Source organism: Dipodomys spectabilis, unplaced genomic scaffold (assembly GCF_019054845.1).
Source record: "Dipodomys spectabilis isolate Male_0828 unplaced genomic scaffold, ASM1905484v1 ptg000486l, whole genome shotgun sequence".
Classification (NCBI taxonomy): Eukaryota; Metazoa; Chordata; class Mammalia; order Rodentia; family Heteromyidae; genus Dipodomys; species Dipodomys spectabilis.
This window is the reverse complement of record NW_024871163.1, coordinates 190001-208433: the sequence shown is the minus strand read 5'-3', so window position 1 is coordinate 208433 and position 18433 is coordinate 190001. Positions and strand designations below refer to the sequence as shown.

General features: G+C 53.8%; 1 protein-coding gene across 8 annotated transcripts in view; it reads right to left on the bottom strand.

Annotated features, from left to right (window-relative positions):
- The window catches only part of Pacs2 (phosphofurin acidic cluster sorting protein 2), a 79830-nt gene that overhangs the window by 21283 nt on the left and 40114 nt on the right, over positions 1 to 18433 (bottom strand). For 6 of the 8 annotated variants that reach the window (XM_042669146.1, XM_042669147.1, XM_042669150.1 and 3 more), the window contains exons 3-9: positions 18057 to 18146; positions 16175 to 16300; positions 11297 to 11459; positions 10731 to 10804; positions 10479 to 10559; positions 8791 to 8850; positions 912 to 1069 (exon numbers count right to left, since the gene is read on the bottom strand). In XM_042669146.1, coding sequence (XP_042525080.1) covers positions 912 to 1069; positions 8791 to 8850; positions 10479 to 10559; positions 10731 to 10804; positions 11297 to 11459; positions 16175 to 16300; positions 18057 to 18146 — 752 coding nt within the window. The remainder of the gene's footprint in view (positions 1 to 911; positions 1070 to 8790; positions 8851 to 10478; positions 10560 to 10730; positions 10805 to 11296; positions 11460 to 16174; positions 16301 to 18056; positions 18147 to 18433) is intronic. The other 2 variants (XM_042669148.1, XM_042669149.1) reach the window with 1 other exon arrangement.

Here is an 18433-nt window from a genome sequence, read left to right as displayed (position 1 = left end):
AGCTGGCGCCACCTTGGCCTGAGATCCAGGTTCCCTGGTCCTGAAAGGGTCTCCAGTAAACATGAGTGGATTGATCTGTTTTCTCCTCCAGACCAGGCTGAGCTGCCTTCTCCCCATTCCCATGAAGGAGGGGTTCTGCTGGGGCTCCCATCTGTGGCCGCAGGTCAAAGTCCCTCCTAAGAAGGGGGCCTTGGGATTCCACAGTCATCCACAGCCCCACACCCCACCTGCCCTCTGGCTTGCCAGAACCTTCTAGCTGAAGCCCTCTTCCTGTCACTCCTTAGGTCCTGCTCTATGTGAGAGCACACGTGGTCAGGTTATGATTTTACACCTGTCCCACAGAAGATTCCAGATCAGTACCCTGCCAGTATCAGGAGTCACCTGGTCTTCTGTAGGTCCAGACACATGCTCCACCCTCTGCTCCTCCCTGCAGTGATCAGGTCGGCAGGCAGGCACCTGGCCAGCCCACAAGGCAGCACAGAGGCCCCTCTGCGAGGCTCATCAGATGTGAAGGTGCTAAGTAAAGGACCTGTGGCTCGCAGCTGTAATCCCAGCCACTGGAGAGGCTGAGACCTAAGGATCACGGTTCAAAGCCAGCCCATGCAGGAAAGTCTGTGACACTCTTCTCGCCAATTAACCATCGGAAAGCCAGAAGTGGAAATGTGGATCAAGTACTAGAGTACCAGCCCACAGTAAAAAAAAGAAAAAAAGCTATGTGACAGTGCCAGGCCTTGAGTCCAAACCCTAATACTGGCACAAAGAAACAAAAATCGGCCCGGCCAGGCCCGGCCTAGCCTAGCCCAGCCCAGCCCAGCCCAGCCCAGCCCAGCCCCTGCCCCCGCCCCAGCCCCAGCCCAGCCCAGCCCAGCCCAGCCCAGCCCAGCCCAGCCCAGCCCAGCCCAGGGGCCCACCTGAGCTTGGGTTTGGGGGTGCTGAGCACGCTGTCGTCATCATCCATGTCGGGACCACTGTCACTGGGGTTATCAACATCCAGAGTGTCATAGAGGAGGTCCAGGTCCTCTTCTGCCTCGGGGACATGTTCTGCAGGGTCCTGCTCAGAATCCAGAACCTGAAACAAAGCCGGACGCGTGTGAGGAGCCTGTCGAGGCCTGGCTGTCAAACTCCGACCAAAGCCAATGCCGAAAGGCCTTCAAGACGAAGATGACACCTGGGACCAACCATGCTCAGCAGCCAGCATATTCTATTTATTTGAATTCTAACTCAGGAACCAGGTGCTCACGTCTGTCCATGGTGCTTGAACGGGCCCAGACCTTACAAAGCCTCACGCAGGAAGACGCAAAGGAAGGCAAGTTTGACCAGCGTGTGGCTGCCATCGCCACCTCAGTCCAGAAGTCCCCTGCCCTGGGACAGCCATCTTCTCTGCCTCCAGGAGCCCAACAGGGACTCTGTTCTGTGAGCTGGCCTCTTCCAGACAACACAGAAATGGAGTCACATGGGAGACAGCAAGACATGTCATGTGAGACGGATGGTCCCTTTTTCTGAACAGGATAAAATGGAACATGGTCTGTTTGGAAGTGGCCAAGGACAGAGATCTGGCTGGGCCCCAAGTATGGCTACTGCAGGTAGAGCTGGCATGGCCCTGAATGTTTGCAGTCCTGGTGGGACACACCCTCATCTCCACTGGGGCAGCTACACCCTGTATACTCTCACCAGCCGTGTGGGGGGTCCCCCTGTCCCTACCCCAGCATGGAGTTTGAACTCAGGGACTGGGTGCTGTCCCTGAGCTTTTTTTTTTTTTTTTTTTTTTTTTGTGAAAATACTGTACAGAGGGGTTACAATTACATGGGCAAGATAGTGAGTACATTTCTTATCAAGCATTGTAGCCTCCTCCTTTGTTTACCCTTCCCAGCCTCCCTCCGCCCCCACACCCAATCCTCGCCCCCTGTCCCTGAGCTTTTATGCTCAAGGCTAGCACTCTACCACTTTTTTTTTTGTCAGTCGTGGGGCTTGAACTCTGGGCCTAGGTGCTGTCCCTCAGCTCTTCAGCTCAAGGCTAGTGCTCTACCACTTGAGCTAGAGCCACTTCCGGTTTCCTGATGGTTTATTGGAGATAAGAGTTTCACGGACTTTCCTGCGTGGGCTGGCTTTGAACTGGGATCCTCAGATCTCAGCCTCCTGAGTGGCTAGGATTACAGGTGTGAGCCACCGGCAACCGGCTCACTCTACCACTTTAAAGAGCAACAGCTCCAGGGCTGGAAGGTGGCTCAGTGGTAGAGCGCTTGCCTTGCATGCCTGAGGCCCTGGGTTCGATTCCTCAGCACCACATAAGCAGGAAAAAAAAAGCCAGAAGTGGCACTGTGGCTCAAGTGGTCAGGCCCACGACCGCATCCAAAAAAAAGAGCAACAGCTCCACTTTCAATTTTCTGGTGGCTAATTGGAGATAAGTTTCACAGCCTTTCCTACCTAGGTTGTCTATGAACCATGACCCTCAGATCTCAGAGTCCTAAATAGCTAGGATTATAGATGTGAGCCACCAGCACCTGGCTTTATTTTTTCTTAAGTCTTGTTTAGTAGCCCAGGCTCAAGCTTCCAGTTAAGCCTCCCAAGTGCTGGGATTACAGGCTTGTGCCACTATAGCTCATTTCTTAAAACAAAAGGTAATTTACTACAAAGGCTGACCAAGATGCCTACAATGGTGATTTCATTTGCTCCAGCTCAGGGCAGGCCCAGGCTTGGCAGCGGCCACTGAGCTGCTTGCACTCTCAGCCAGAAATGGCCCTGGGCCTCAGATCCTTCATCACTAACCTCTTGTCATAATTCTTATAGGCTGGACACAGAACTGGCCTTGTGTGTGAGATCTTCCACAACTCTGCCCAACTCCCTGTGTCTCCAGGATTTACATTGTGGCTGGTTAGGGTAATCCTTAAGTATCACTCCACATGTTTTTCCAGTGCCTTGAAAGTCACAAGGCACAGTGAGCCAGAAGCAGGAGCCAGGTGGACCTGAGCTCCACTGTACCTGTGGCTGCACTGGTCTCAAAAAGACAACCTGTGCCAGGGCTGGTGGTCACGCCTGTAATCCCAGCTACTTAGGAGGCTGAGATCTGAGGATCGTGGTTCAGAGCTAGCCCAGGCAGGAAAGGCTGCAAGACCCTTAAATTAGCTACCAAAAAACTGGAAGTAGTGCTATAGCTCAATGGGAGAGTGCTAACCTTGAAACAAAAACAGTGCCCAGGCCCCAAGTTCAAACCTCAGGAAGGGGGAAAAAATAAGACAAAATATTTTCAACTGGATGTTTACAGTCATGGGTCATGAGTAGAACCCTTATGTTCTGTATAAGCCCTTTGTCAGTATATAATTTGCAAAAATTTTCTATATAGTGGGCTGCTGTTTCATATCCTTGGTGGCCCTGTTTGATGTACAAAAGTTGGGCTGGAGGCTGGGAAGGTGGCTCAGTGGTAGAGCACTTGCCTTGCATGCCTGAGGCCCTGGGTTCAATTCCTCAGCACCACATAAGCAAAAAGAAAAAAAGCCGGAAGTGGCGCTGTGGCTCAAATGGTAGAGCGCTAGCCTTGAGCTGAAGAGCTGAGAGACAGCGCCAGGCCCAGAGTTCAGGCCCCACGACCGGACCCAAAAAAAAAAAAAGTTGGGCTGGGAATGTGGCTCAGTGGTAGAGCGCTTACCTAGCATGCATGAAGTCCTGGGTTCGATTTCTCAGTACCACATACACAGAAAAAGCCAGAAGTGACACTGTGGTTCAAGTGTTGAGTCCTAGCCTTGAATGAAAAAGCTCAGGGACAGTCCCCAGGCCCTGAGTTAAAGCCCAAGAACTGGCAAAAAAAAAAGTGTTGCTGAATTCCAGTTTATTTTCTGTGTGTACACACACACACACACACACACACACACACACACACACACACACACACACACACGCTTGCCTTTGGTGCTAAATTATGGTGCCCAGCCCAGGTCACAACAGCATAGCCCTAGCTTCCACGAGTTCTACAGTCCTAGCTTACATGCATGGATGCAGCCCTAATCTATTGGGTTTAAAATAGTGTAAGGAAGGATTTTGATTTAATTCTGATATGCATGGATATCCAGTTCTCCAACAGCCACTGTTTAAGACCATTGTTTTCCCAAGGAAGGGTCTTGACACCTTGCTGAAAATGAGCTGTACTAATAGAAAGATTGGCTCCTAGAGGCTGGACCCCACTCCCCTGATAAATCTTGGGCACCGTAGATTGTTGTAACAAGTCATGCAATTGGTAAGTATTAATGTTTTTCTTTTTCTTTTTTGCTCCTGCTTTTTCTGTGTATGTGGTACTGAGGAATCGAACCCAGGGCTTCATGCATGCTAGGCAAGCACTCTTACTACTAAACCATATTCCCAGCCCTGTGCGAATGTTTTTATTTTACTTTTTGGTGCCAGTACTGGGTCTTGAATTTAGGGCCTCACAATCTTGGTTCTTTTTCGCTTAAGGCTGGCCCTCTACCACTTGACACACACCTCTCCTTTTGATCTGACCTGATTAGTCTCTGATCCAGGCTGATCTCAGCCTCCTGCATTGCTAGGATCACATGCAGGCTTGAACCTGCAGCACCCAGCTTTTTAATTTTGTTCTTTTTCAACCTGTTCTGAGTCCCTTGCATTACACATCCATTTTAGGACCAGCTGGAGGACTTCTACAAGACAGCTGGAAGCCAGGCACCCATGGCTCACGCCTATAATCCTAGCTACTCAGGAGGCTGAGAGCTGAGGATCATGATTCAAAGCCAGCCTGGACCTAAAAGCCCATGGAACTCTTATCTTCACTTAACCAGCAAAAAGCTGGAAATGGAGGTATGGCTCAAATGGTAGAGTATCAAGCTTGAACAGAAAAGCTATGGGAGAGCTCGAGACCCTGAGTTCAAGCCCCAGGTCTGGAACGACAACAAGAAGAGACAGATAGAGACTGGTTAGAGTTTGTGTGTCCTTGGTCAACCAGGGTACTGGCACCACAGCAGCAGCAGGGCCCTGGTCTAGGACAATGTCCCATCACTTGTTCATCTTCTACTTACTCCCCACACAGTTTTCCAGCTTCACTATGAGTCACAGTCTAGTGTGGCTCACCTTGTACACACAGTGCACACTACTTGTGTTAAATGGAAACTGCTGCAGATCCCTCTCAACTGAGTCCCAGGCTCCAGGGCATCTTCACCCGGCTCCACCATTCTGCACAGTCCTCCCAGAGGCCCACACACCCAGTCAAGGCCTGTGGGTGCAGAGCCTATTCCCCGAGGGGGGGCTCTGGAGGGTGACAAGGGCACAGGTCTCCCTGAGGGAGGTCTCTGGGAGGGGAGGAAGGCACAGGGAGGTGCTCTCATGGAGTAGCAACCTTATAAAAGGGGCTGAAGGAGCATGTCCTTCCTTCCACCACGAAGGACTCACAGACTGTCTATAAAGGACATTCCTGTCCACACTCCCAACTCCACATCCTTGATCTTGGACTTGCAGTCTCCAGGGTATGGACAATGTATTTTGGTTGTTTCAAAACTACCTACATTCTAAAGTGTTTAGTTAGGGCAGCCCTATAATAGTCTAAGACAAAAATTGATATAGGGAAGTAGAGTGTTGCCACAACAAATTCTTAAGAGGGTGGAAGAAGCTTTGGGACTGAGAGATGGATAGGGAGGCTATAAAGGTTTGCGATTCACTGCCCATGAAAGGAGGTGTAAGCAAGAAACTCTGGGGGCAGCTCAGAAAGAGTGCTACTGAAAGTCTAAGCTCAGAGATTTCCTAGGAGGTCATGAACAGGATGCTAGCAGAAAAAAATGTGGTGAAGGATGTTCTGATGTGATCTCAGACAGAAAGGAGGAGTATGTTATTAGAAGCAGGAGGAAAGGTGATATTTACTATTACGTGGCAAGAACTTGGCTAAAGAAACTTTGTGTCCGACTGTTTTATGGGAGTTCTTCTAAGTGACAAAATAGGGTACCTGACAGAAGAAATCCCTTAAGTGGAGCTCTGAGAGGGCTCATGGCCCTCGTGAGTGCTTGCTGTGGAATCCAAAGAGAAAAGTGAGTTAATGGTGAAATTTATAGTCAAAGGGGCAGTACAAGTCAGAGACCAGTGGCCATGCCTAGAGTCCTAGCAACTCGGGAGGATGAGTAGTTTGAAGCCAGCCTGGGCAGAAAAATCCATGAGATTTTTTTTTGTCTGTCATGGCACTTGAACTCTGGGCCTGGGCGCTGTGCCTCAGCTCTCCAGCTCAAGGTGAGCACTCTACCACTTGAGTTACAGCACCACTTCCAGTTTTCTGATGGGTAATTGGAGATAAGAATCTCACGGACTTTCCTGCCCAGGCTGGCTTCAAACCCCGATCCTCAGATCTCAACTTCCTGAATGTGACCCACCAGTGCCTGGCCTTCCATGAGATTCTTATCTCTAATTAACCAACAAAAACCTGGAAGTGGAGCTACGGTTCAAATGGTAGAGAGCTATCCTTGAGCTAATCACTAAGGGTCAGCACCCAGGCCCTGGGTTCAAGCACCAGAATTGGCATACACACACAAAAAAGAACTAATTCAAAGACATGTAACACTTTTGGCTGGGTCACCTATGCTAAGTTGCTAGCAAACAGGACCTGCTTGGGAGTACCACTATTCAATCACAAGACAACTACTGCTGTGTCTGGGAGAACACTGAGGCTGTGCTGAGTGAGAGCAGTAAGCACAGGAGAAAGCCAGAGCCATTCTATAGGAAGAAAGGAGAATGGCCCCAAAGACAGCTCAGCCTCTCATGCTGCCCTGCCAGTTACAGGCCTCCAGAGCACAGGCTTTCAAGCTCTGCTCCCGTGTTCTCACGCACTGTTCCTTGGGTACCCAGCTGCAACTCTAAGGGGCTCAAGTATGGTTAACCTCTGCTACATCTCCAACTCTAGAGGCATGCAGAGCTGCAGGTATGGCCACCTCGGCCTAGTTTCACAGGATGCGCTATTTCAGGCTCAGCCCTGCCATGGAGGTAGAGCCACGGCAGAGCCATTACATCTGAAGGGAGCTGTGGAGGAAAGGTGCTAGCAAACAGGACCTGCTTGGGAGTACCACTGTTCAATCACAAGGTAACTAGTGTAAGACTTGATGCCAGGCCAACCATTCGAGCAAGGTAGGCTGGTGGTGCCCCCAGAGGGGTCACAGGTCCAGCAGGGTTGAGAAGCACCTCCTACACACTTGCTCCTGAGAAGAGCAGCCAGAATGTGGGTGCTTAGGGCTGAGTTCAAACTCTGTTGCTATAGGGCATAGCCCTCACGTGTGCAGATGCAGAACTACTGGGGGAGGGGAGGAGCTTTGTCAGGTGACAGTGCTGTTTTGGGGTAAAACAAGTACCTTCTCTCACTGTAGCTCCAGAATCATGACTGCTCTAAAAACGCCAAGGTATTTTTCTTTTGCTTATGAAAGTTATGCAAGCTTCTATGGTATGTCAGTTGCAAGGCGGCTGTACTGAGGGGGTGTTAGGGACCAGGCAAGGCAGGCTGTACTGGGGCGGGGCGGGGTAGGGGGGAGGGAGGAGGTAGGTAGGGACCAGGCAAGGCAGGCTGTACTGGGGGGGGGGTTAGGGACTGGGCAAGGCAGGCTGGACTGGGGAGGGGTGGGTAGAGAGGAGGAAGGGACTGGGCAAGGCAGGCTGGACTGGGGAGGGGTGGGTAGAGAGGAGGAAGGGACTGGGCAAGGCAGGCTGGACTGGGGGAAGATGGGGATGGGTAAGTCGGGGGGGGGGGGGAGGGACCAGGCAAGGCAGGCTGTACTGGGGGAAGATGGGGATGGGTAAGTCGGGGGGGGAGGGGGGGGAGGGACCAGGCAAGGCAGGCTGTACTGGGGGAAGATGGGGATGGGTAAGTCGGGGGGGGGGGGGGAGGGACCAGGCAAGGCAGGCTGTACTGGGGGAAGATGGGGATGGGTAAGTGGGGGGGGGGGGGGGAGGAGAGGGACCAGGCAAGGCAGGCTGTACTGGGGGAAGATGGGGATGGGTAAGTCGGGGGGGGGGGGGGGGAGGGACCAGGCAAGGCAGGCTGTACTGGGGGAAGATGGGGATGGGTAAATCGGGGGGGGGGGGGGGGGGGAGGGACCAGGCAAGGCAGGCTGTACTGGGGGAAGATGGGGATGGGTAAGTGGGGGGGGGGGGGAGGGACCAGGCAAGGCAGGCTGTACTGGGGGAAGATGGGGATGGGTAAGTGGGGGGGGGGGGGGGGGAGGGACCAGGCAAGGCAGGCTGTACTGGGGGAAGATGGGGATGGGTAAGTCAGGGGGGGGGGGGGGAGGGACCAGGCAAGGCAGGCTGTACTGGGGGAAGATGGGGATGGGTAAGTCGGGGGGGGGGGGGGGACCAGGCAAGGCAGGCTGTACTGGGGGAAGATGGGGATGGGTAAGTGGGGGGGGGGGGAGGGACCAGGCAAGGCAGGCTGTACTGGGGGAAGATGGGGATGGGTAAGTGGGGGGGGGGGGGACCAGGCAAGGCAGGCTGTACTGGGGGAAGATGGGGATGGGTAAGTGGGGGGGGGGGGGGGGAGGGACCAGGCAAGGCAGGCTGTACTGGGGGAAGATGGGGATGGGTAAGTGGGGGGGGGGGGGGGGGAAGGATCGGGCAAGGCAGACTGTACTGAGGCGACCATGGGAGCTCTCTTCTTGATCTGTCTATAAATTTGAACCACTCCACAAATAATGTCTATTTATAAAACAAATGAGCACATCAATGCTCATCTATCCTCCTCTGGACGTTTCAATTTGGAATCAAGAGACTGGTAAGCAGTGCCCTGGTGACGGTGGTCGCTGGGGCAGAGGCCTAGGTACTCACCTCTTCTGACACTTTAAATCTCCGTAGCAGTGCCACAACCTTCTGCTTGAAGTTCTGTTGCTGCAAGACAAGAAGCACAGAGCCAGAAATGACACGGGAGCTAGACCCATCGGCAGCGATGTCATGTCTGGGCCTCGAGGTGGCAGCCAGGGGAGAGGAGGTGCAACTTAATCACTGAAATTCTGATGAGTATGTGGAAGGCTATCAAGTGTAGCTGCAGGTGTGTTTGCAACATTTGAACACACAAGCTGAAGTCAGACTTAGAATGCCCGGGGGAACTGACAGTCCTGAGCTCTGTGCTTTTGCTGGCAGCCGGCACAGCCTTTCTCGTGACTCCAGCCTCCCAGGAGACACAGGCCTGAAGGAGGTGTGTGCACGGAGATGGCCAAAGTGCCAGGCTTAGCAGGTAGCCACGAGGCAGTCCCTCAGTCCCTTTACAATGCCAACCCTGTCCAGGGAGGGCGACTCTTTGTCTTCCCGCCGAGGGGGACTGAGGGCTGAGGCTCCCCCCTACATTATGGGCACAGCAGCCTCAAGGCCTCACTCACACCTGCTGAAGGGGGGCAGTCCTGCAGAAGTGCAGCCTAGTTAGCACTGGGCTCCAAAGGGGTTTGGTGCCCACTGTGAACACTGTGCCAGCTGAGAATAACCTGAGACACACCTCAAGTTTTCCTTTTACAGAAAAGACGTGACAGCCACCTTCTGTGCCCACAGAACCAGAGGCTAGGCCCTAACTAAACCATTATTGTGCCAGGCAGTGGTGGCTCATGTCTATAATCCTAGGTACTCAGGAGGCTGAGACCTGAGGATCATAGTTTGAAGCCAGCCAGGGCAGAAAAGCCCCTACTCAGAAAAAGCCAGAAGTGGAACCATGGCTCATGAGTGGTAGAGTGCTAGACTTAAGCAAAAGAATTTTAGGGACAGTGCCCAGGCCCTGAGTTTAAGCCCCAGAACTAGCACCAAAAACAAAACAAAACAAACCAAAACATTATTTGTGCCAGGCACTGGTGACTCACGCCTGTAATCCTAGCTACTCAAGAGGCTGAGATCTGAGGACTGTGATTCAAAGCCAGCCCAGGCAGGAAAAGTCCATGAGACTCTTACCTCCAATAAACCACCAGAAAATTGGAAGTGGTGCTGTGGCTCAAGTGGTTGAATGCTAGACTGAACAAAAATGCTCAGAGACAGTGCCCAAGCCAGAACCAATAACAAACCAACAAAAAGTTACTTTGGGGGCTGGGAAGGTGGCTCAGTGGTAGAGCACTTGCCTTGCATGCATGAGGCCTGGGTTGGATTCCTCAGCACCACATAAGCAAAAAGAAAAAAAGCCAGAAGTGGCGCTGTGGCTCAAGTGGTAGAGCGCTAGCCTTGAGCTGAAGACCTGAGGGACAGCGCCCAGGCCCAGAGTTCAGGCCCCACCCCAAAAAAAAAGTTACTCTGCCACACACAGGGTGTGTCTGGAAACTGAACTGGAGAGGGTCTTCCTCTGGCCTTGGCTTGGGGCCGTAGGCAGCCGCTGGCCACCCCAGCCATGGCTCCACACTGCAAGGCCATTGCAAGAGGTCTGGGCATCCTCCACACCCAGGCCCATCATCCCTTGGCCTCAGGCAACGCCATCTCCACCCTCTCCACACCCCCAAACCACACCCAGCCCTCCCCTAATGTTAGTAAATCCAATTTCCACCGACCCTGGTCATGGACGTCGTTCTTACTATCGATCGCCGCTGCTTCTTGGGCTTTCCCACATCAAAGTCGTCCTCATCCAGATCCTGCAAGACACACACATGACTGAGGGTGAGGTGTGCCCGTCCTTCCTGCCTCCCACAGCCCCGAGGGGCCACACACTCGGTGTGTGGAGCTGGACACATGAAGCCACTTCAACCCTACACAACTGTGTATGGCGAGGGCTGAAATGAGGGCCTCCAGGGTCTGCCCATTACCTGCCCCTGTACAGCATCATCGCTGGCCTCCTGCTCCGAGGAAAAGCTCTCATACTCCTCCTCTGAGTAGTTATCTGAAGAATAAACAAACGGAAGGGAAGGCACCCTGAGATTCCGCCTGATGCTATGACAACAAGGTGATGATCCAATCACAGGTGGTCCCTGCAAGCAGGGGAACCACAAGGAGACAGCCCACACCAAACAGGGACTCGGACTCCAGCCCCATGGCCCAGACTGCAAGAGCCCATGACAGAAGGTCACACGGCTGTGGGGCTGGCAGAGCTGACAGTGACACGGCTGACAGCTGCTGAATGCCCCCCCACGACAGGACTCGCACCCATCAAGGCATCAACCCCTCGAGGCCTCCGCACTGAAGGCACTCAGGACGTGAATCTCATGGCCACAGCACAGCCCCACAACACACAGCGCTGCCTCAGAGCTCCCAGGTCAACATGCTCTGCTTCTCCCCCAAATTCTCCAGCCACTCTGGACCATCCTGCTGGTCAACATACACATGGCCAGAAGTGGTGTGTGCAGGTTAGCAAGGGCAGGGGGCACAGATTCACCTGTGGACTTGGTCTTGGGCCCAGCCTGCATGGCGCTGTCCTCGTGGTCAATGGGCTGGCTGGACAAGGAGACGATCCAGATCTCAGCCACCTTGACAGAGGCCTCCTTAATGCTGCTGCAGAGATTCAACACCTGGCCGCCCTCGGAGGGGTGCTGCATTACCTGGGGGACAGGTTTCTAGACAGTTCTACCACCTCAAGCAGCCCTCACATCCAGGTCACAGGGAGTGTGCTTGGCAGGCAAGAAACAAGACTGCAGAGAGGAGGCCAAGCAGGACACAGAAGGACCAGGGGCTTGGATGGACAGTCAGTCATGGGGGGACACTGGACCAAGGGACAGTCGGTACCAGGCTTGGGGTGGGTACAGAGGAGCTTCTACAAGCCACCTGGCTTCGGATGTCCCCGGCAAGACCTCAGGGACAGGCCCCAAGCCGTCAGCCTGAGTATGCCTGCTCCCTAGCCCAGGGCCTGAGCACCAGCCTGAGTATGCCTGCTCCCCAGCCCAGGGCCTGAGCACCAGCCAAGCAGAATGATGGTGGGGCTGAAGGTCAGTTAGTGGTGCTTGACCAGCCTCCTAACCCTTGAAACCCACTGTCCCAGGACAGTGGAGGAGAGGCCACCAGCACAAGCCAGGCCTCCAGTGAGGCTGGCTCACAGGATGGACAAGCTCCTGAGGCCAACCCTGTCAGAGAGAGTGCTCAGCAAACCAGAGAGGGCAGCAAAGCCCGGCACCAGACCCAGCACTGCCCTGGGCCCTATGCTGCATTGGAAACATGCGCGGGCAGCTTTCAGACTCACCGAGCGGGCCTTTGCAATTGGGAAGCTGCCTCTGGGTCACCTAATCAGATCCAGATGTTAGGTTTTATGGGTCTTTTTTTTTTTTTTTAATTTGATGCTTGATATGTGGTACAAACTCTAAATCAGCAAATAAATTTTAAGAAAGCTCACACAGGCTGGGCGCTGGTGGCTCACGCCTATAATCCTAGCTATTCAGGAGGCTGAGACCTGAGGACTGCGGTTCAAAGCCAGCCCTTGCAGAAAAGTTCATGAGACTCTTATCTCCAATGAACCACCAAAAAGCTGGAAGTGGAGCTGTGCTTCAAGTAGTAGAGCTGTATCCTTGAGCAAAAAAGCTCAGGAACAGCACCAAGACCCTGAGTTCAAGCCTAGGGAGGGAGGGAGGGAGAGAGGGAGAGAGGGAGGGAGGGAGGGAGGGAGGGAAGGAGGAAGGAGAGAAGGAGGGAAGAGAAAGAAAGCTCACATGGCTTTTACCATGATTGTCAGGAAGGTTAGCTGCAGGTCTATACGAACACTGAGCCGCTCCTGGGCTTTTATGTGCCCATGTGCATTCAGAGGACACAATCTGCTACACACTGCAGAGCTACCGAACTCTGCAGACACAGCTCCAAGCACTCACCATCTACCTAGAGTGACCTCAGTCTTGGCAGTGAGAACAGTCTGCTCACACCAACACCTGCTCCGGAGGCGGAGCCCTGCCACATCCTGGCCATGGGCTGCTGCAGCTGGGGTGTGCAGTGGACCACAGCCCTTCAGAGCGAGGCCAGCTGACAGGGCATAGCTGCCGTGCCTCCTCAAAGCCAGCTCTGCAGGACCTCAGGTGAGGCTGGGCCTCTTGCCCTAGAAATCCTGATCTCCTCCACTGGGAGGGAGGACAGGACAGAAACCAGCCTTCTGCCACTCTATGGGGATGCCTCAGGCCAGAGGTGCGCGTGGGCCAGTGGATGTTCTGCATCAGACGGGGTCTCAGGTTGGCCAGCACAGCTAGGCCGACTGTGGGCTGGGGGCAGTCTCACCGTAGCGTTGCTCCCAGCCTATCTCTGTGTTCTATAACACCCCTGCACCTGCATGCTCCTCACAGCTGACTTATCTTCAGAGCCAGCGGTCTGTAACCCGAGACCAGGAATACTCCTGAGATGCCATTCTAGACAGCGCCAGTCCTCACTCCAGCCAGGATACAGCCACCTGGCTTGGCTCTGAAGCACCAGGGCACCCTTGTTCAAACAGCCCACCAGATGCTGCTGCTGCCGCCCACCAGATGCTGCTGCTGCCGCCCACCGACCAAAGCAAAGCTCTGAAGTCAGCTCAGCCTGCGCCCAACTCTCCACAGATCTCTCTGTTTTCAAAAAGGTGTTCAGGGCCATGAGAAACTGCTTAGGAAACCAGGCTCAACAACGGGGGAAAACAAGTGCCCTCCTTGAAGGAAAAGAAACAGCAGGCTCTGGTGCAGCCTGGGGCCCTGGGGCCCTGGGGCCGAGTCCCGAGGGCAGCACAGGACTGGCATAGGCTGCACACTGCCGCTCACTCACGCTGGCTCTCACCAACCTGAGTGGAGTCGACAGGACCTGACAGCTCCTCCTGTCTCCACTGCCCTGGGATATCCCAGGGATATTCCTGGTCCTGGATAGTGCCCTTCTTTGCAAGGCCCCAGGAACCAAAGACGACCCTTCCCATGTCTTCTTTCTGGCTGCATCTCCAGCTACTCCCGGGACACCGAGTTCAGGGTCCTTGGTATCCTGAAGTCCTCAAGCAGAGGACGTGGTGGGTGGCAAGTTGGGTCATCTTTGCTGGAGACCCCTGGGCCATGTGGAGAGATGGCCCTGCCCACTTCCATACACTGGCAGGAACCCTCCCTGGAGGACCTGCCTTCCAGTCCAGCACCAGCCAGCGTTAACGCCAGCCTTAGGATTCTCCCAACCCCTGGTCTATCACCCACACAGAAGTTCCCCACTGCTGCATCTAGACCAGCAGGGAAACCCAGGCATGGGGCCCACAGGCAGAGCCTCTGAGTCCTTTCACACCACCCCTCAGTGAGGTCAGGGACCAGCTTCCCCTCGAGTTCACCAGCGCCCACGGTGACACACATGACCACGCAGCCACAGGCCAGTCAGGGACCAGCTTCCCCTCGAGCTCACCAGCGCCCACGGTGACACACATGACCACGCAGCCACAGGCCAGTCAGGGACCAGCTTCCCCTCGAGCTCACCAGCGCCCACAGTGACACACATGACCACGCAGCCACAGGCCAGTCAGGGACCAGCTTCCCCTCGAGCTCACCAGTGCCCACGGTGACACACACAACTATGTGGCCACAGGCCAGTCATCAGGAAGTTAGCTTAGCACAGCGGAACCGGGGCAGGCCCCAGTGCATGGGGTGGAGGGGTGCTGTGCTGGGCCTCGGCATGCACAGGCGGGCTAAGCAGGGCCTAGGGTGTGCAAGAGGACTGATCCGGGCCTAGAGAGGTCTTAATGGGTGGAGATGCTCTCCCAGCACAGAGGAGGGAGTTCATGGAGAGCAAAGGGGTGGACTCGGGACCACAGGTACTGAGTGAGGGAGACATGGGGACAATGGGCCATGGAGACAGGAGCCGTGGATCAGCATTTGAGTCTTTGCCTAGAGGAAAATGATAGGCATCAAACCCACAAGTGCCACAGTCAACTGAACCTTTGGGGTGGTCATGGAACTTGGAGAGCTGGGGAAAAGTCTAATGGACAGGTCACTCAGCATAAAGCAGAGAGGAGGGGCTTGAGAGAGGGGAAGTGCTAGGCAAGGCAGGCGCTGGACAGCACAGGAACTCTGGTATGTGTGTGGAGGGTGGGCAGCAGAGGTCTGTGTATGGAGGGTGGGTGGCAGAGGGGTGTGTGTGGGGGGTGGGTGGGGGTGGGTGGATGGAAGAGATGGGTGTGGGGGGGTGTGGGTGGAAGAGGGGTATGTGTGTGTGTATGTGTGTGTTGTGTAGGAAGGGTGGGGGGCAGGTATGTGAGTGAAGGGTGGGCGGTAGAGATGTGTGTGTGTGTGTGTGTGTGTGTGTGTGTGTGTGTGTGTGTAGGGAGGGTGGGCAGCAGAGGTGTGGGGGGAGAGTACAGCCCCGCCTGCTGTTCCCTGCCTGCCCCATGACAGCAAAGTTCCGAAGCCTAGAGACAAACTGGCTGAGGTTAGCCTCAGCCCTGCAGCCCAGGAGCATCCTCTATGCCCACAAGCTCCCATCATTTCACACACCCCATCAATACCATGGACTCCTATGACTCCTATTGTTTAGGGTTTGCTTTCCTTGTTTTGGATGCCCATCCTTAGTCTTGATATCAGAGCCTGGGCACTGTCCTTGAACTTTTGTGCTCAAGGTTGGCACTCTACCACTTGAGCCATAATTCTACTTCTGCCTTTCTGGAAGTAATTGGAGATAAGAGTCTCACAGATTTTCTACCTGGACTGGCTCTGAACCATGATTCTCAGATCTCATCTGTCCAACTGCTGTCCCCTCAATTGGGCTGCTGGGGCTAGGCGAAGACTAATGGGATGTCCAGCAGGGTCATCTGGAAGGACATCTCCAGGACACTTCCCAGGAAAGGCACTAGGTCAGAGGGCCCTGGCTGTCCTCCAAAACAGGACAGGTTGGGAAGCAAATTGCATATACAGGGCTGCAGTGCAGCAGCAGTGCATTAAATAGCTCAGGGGCCAGGGATCTAGGATGAGGCTGGAGCCCAGCCCCAAGGTTCTTCTGACCAATCTGAGGACAACTGGACACGTAAGAGAAGCGACCTGTGCAGATGCGCTGGGGAACTGAGGACAGACACATAACACACACACACACACACACACACACACACACACACACACACAACCGATCACGTAATGGATATGTAAGAGAAGTGACCTGTGCAGATGCTCTGGGTCAGACACATAATACACTCTCACACACACAACCGATCACATAATGGATATGTAAGAGAAGTGACCTGTGCAGATGCGCTGGGGAACTGAGGACAGACACATAACACACACACACACACACACACTCACACACACACAGGCATGCACAAACCCCCCATCTAGCAGCACAGTACCAGTCTGCTACTTACCTCAGCCATGTTGATGGAGCCCATAGCCAGTGTCTTGTAGCCTAGGATTGTCCGGTTCTTGTACCGCTTTCTGCGTTGTAGCATGATCTGGAGTTTGTTGCCTTCTCTCTTCAGGAAGTGTGGATACTAAGAGCACAAGCAAGCCCTCCTGGGGTCTGGCACAGCACTGTACCCTAAGCCACCTACACCCAATGTCTTCGAGGAATGCCTGCAGACCCTGCAAGGGCCTTCCAGGGCTACCCTGGGGCCCACCCCACCAGGAGCCAGTATATCAGCAAGGGTATCTCCCCTCAGCATGGCACTAGGAGCTTATTTTCTACATTAATGGCTGCTAACTATAAGCTGAGACATTTGGGATGAACCCATACATGCGTGTGCACCTCTGGAAGGATGCGCAGTTCCTCAGCAGCTCCTCTCTCCAGAGTCCAGTGTGGCCCTGGCCCTCTGGTATGTTCTTCCATCCTGGTACACTGTGCACTCTCCAACCCAACGGCCCGGCAACAGCCCCACCCCACCACCACAGGCTGCCACACACACCAGGACCTGCAGCTTCTAACCACAACTCCCACAGGTTCTCAGAGATCACAAGAGAACTCAGGATGCTCTCGCATGCCTACACACACTTTTCAGAAGCCACATGGCCATGGAACAGATGATCCGTGTGCTTAGTAAACTGCACTTCAGGAAACCTGACTCCCAGGAAAAAGTACACAATCACATCCAGGCCACTACAAAACCCAAAAGCTGTGCTGGTGAAGGCAGGCTCCATGAGGCCAGCAAGATAAGCCAGGGCAGACAGAGCCAGGTGGACCGGGAGATGTGGCCATGGGTAGGGTGGAGGCCAGCACTAGCAGGGACTTGCAGATTTCCTTAAACCACAGCTCTGTGTGAAGATTATTTTAAGGGACTTGGAGTGAACTGACTGGGAGATAGGAATAAACTGGGGCTCATCTGGCTTTCTGAAGAGAGTTGGAGTTCCCTATTCCAAATGAGGGCTGGGGAGTCTTCTAACAGCCCCATATCAAATAAGCGGACAGCTAGTTCCTCTTCACCACAGGCTATAGCCCAGATACTCAAAGGGCTTCCAGCTTAGAATTCTTAGTTTCCACATATTCCTGGCTATCTTAACATCAGGGCAAAATGCTTCTATAATTGATTACCTTGATATTTTGTCTCCATCATTGCATTTTAACCAAAGGGATGAAAACACAACAAAGCCAAAAAAGTTTTCTAATTCTTTAAGAATGAACCAAACTGAGCGCTGGTGGCTCCTAGCTACTCAGGAGGCTGAGATCTGAGGATCATGGTTCGAGGCCCACCTGGACAGGAAAGTCTGTGAGACTCTTATCTCTAATTGATCACAGAAAAAGCCAAAGTGGCATTGTGGCTCAGGTGGTAGAATGCTAGCCTTGAGCCAAAGGAGCTCAGGGACAGTGTCCAGGCCTAAAGTTCAAGCCCCAGGACTGGAAAAAAAAAATGAACCAAAATGAAGAGCTGATGTAAGTAAAAAGGGAGCACCCAACATTCAGAGCACTAGCCGGAAACTCCCAGTCACCAGGGCACTAACCGGGACATGCTCACCACCAGGGCATACTGGCCAGGGATGTCCATCACCCAGGGCTCTGGCCAGTGTGGAGGGTCCTAACCAGGCATGTCCATCAGCTAAAGCTCTGACCAGGGACTGTCCATCACTGAGGTGTTAACCAGGGAGTACCTACCATCTGTAGCGCTGATCAGGTAGTGTCCATTAGTACCCAGGGTGCTGACAAGAGTGTTATTCACCTGACCAGGAAGTGTTTACCACCCAGGCACTGACCACAGAGTACCTTTCACCCAGGGCCCTGAGCTAGGAGTGTCCCTGTTGCCTAGGTGGTAGACTCACCTGCAGAGAGAAGGTCAGGGCAAGGTCAGTTTCCACTTGTCCACTTGGGGGCAGTACAATCTCATGAGAGCGCAAGATCCTTTTGGAACCCTTTGAGGGAAGACAACCAGTATAAGAAGGGGTGCCTTAGTCTGTAGTCCCAGCTACTCAGGAGGCTGAGATCTGAGGATCACGGTTTGGGCAAAAAGTCCATGAAACTTTTCTCTCTCTTTTTTTTTCTTCTGGTCGTGGGGCCTGAACTCTGGGCCTGGGCACTGTCTCTCAGCTCTTCAGCTCAAAGCGAGAACTCTACCACTTGAGCCACAGTGCCATTACCAGCTTTTTCTGCTTATGTGGTGCTGAGGAATCGAACCCAGGGCCTCAGGCATGCAAGGCAA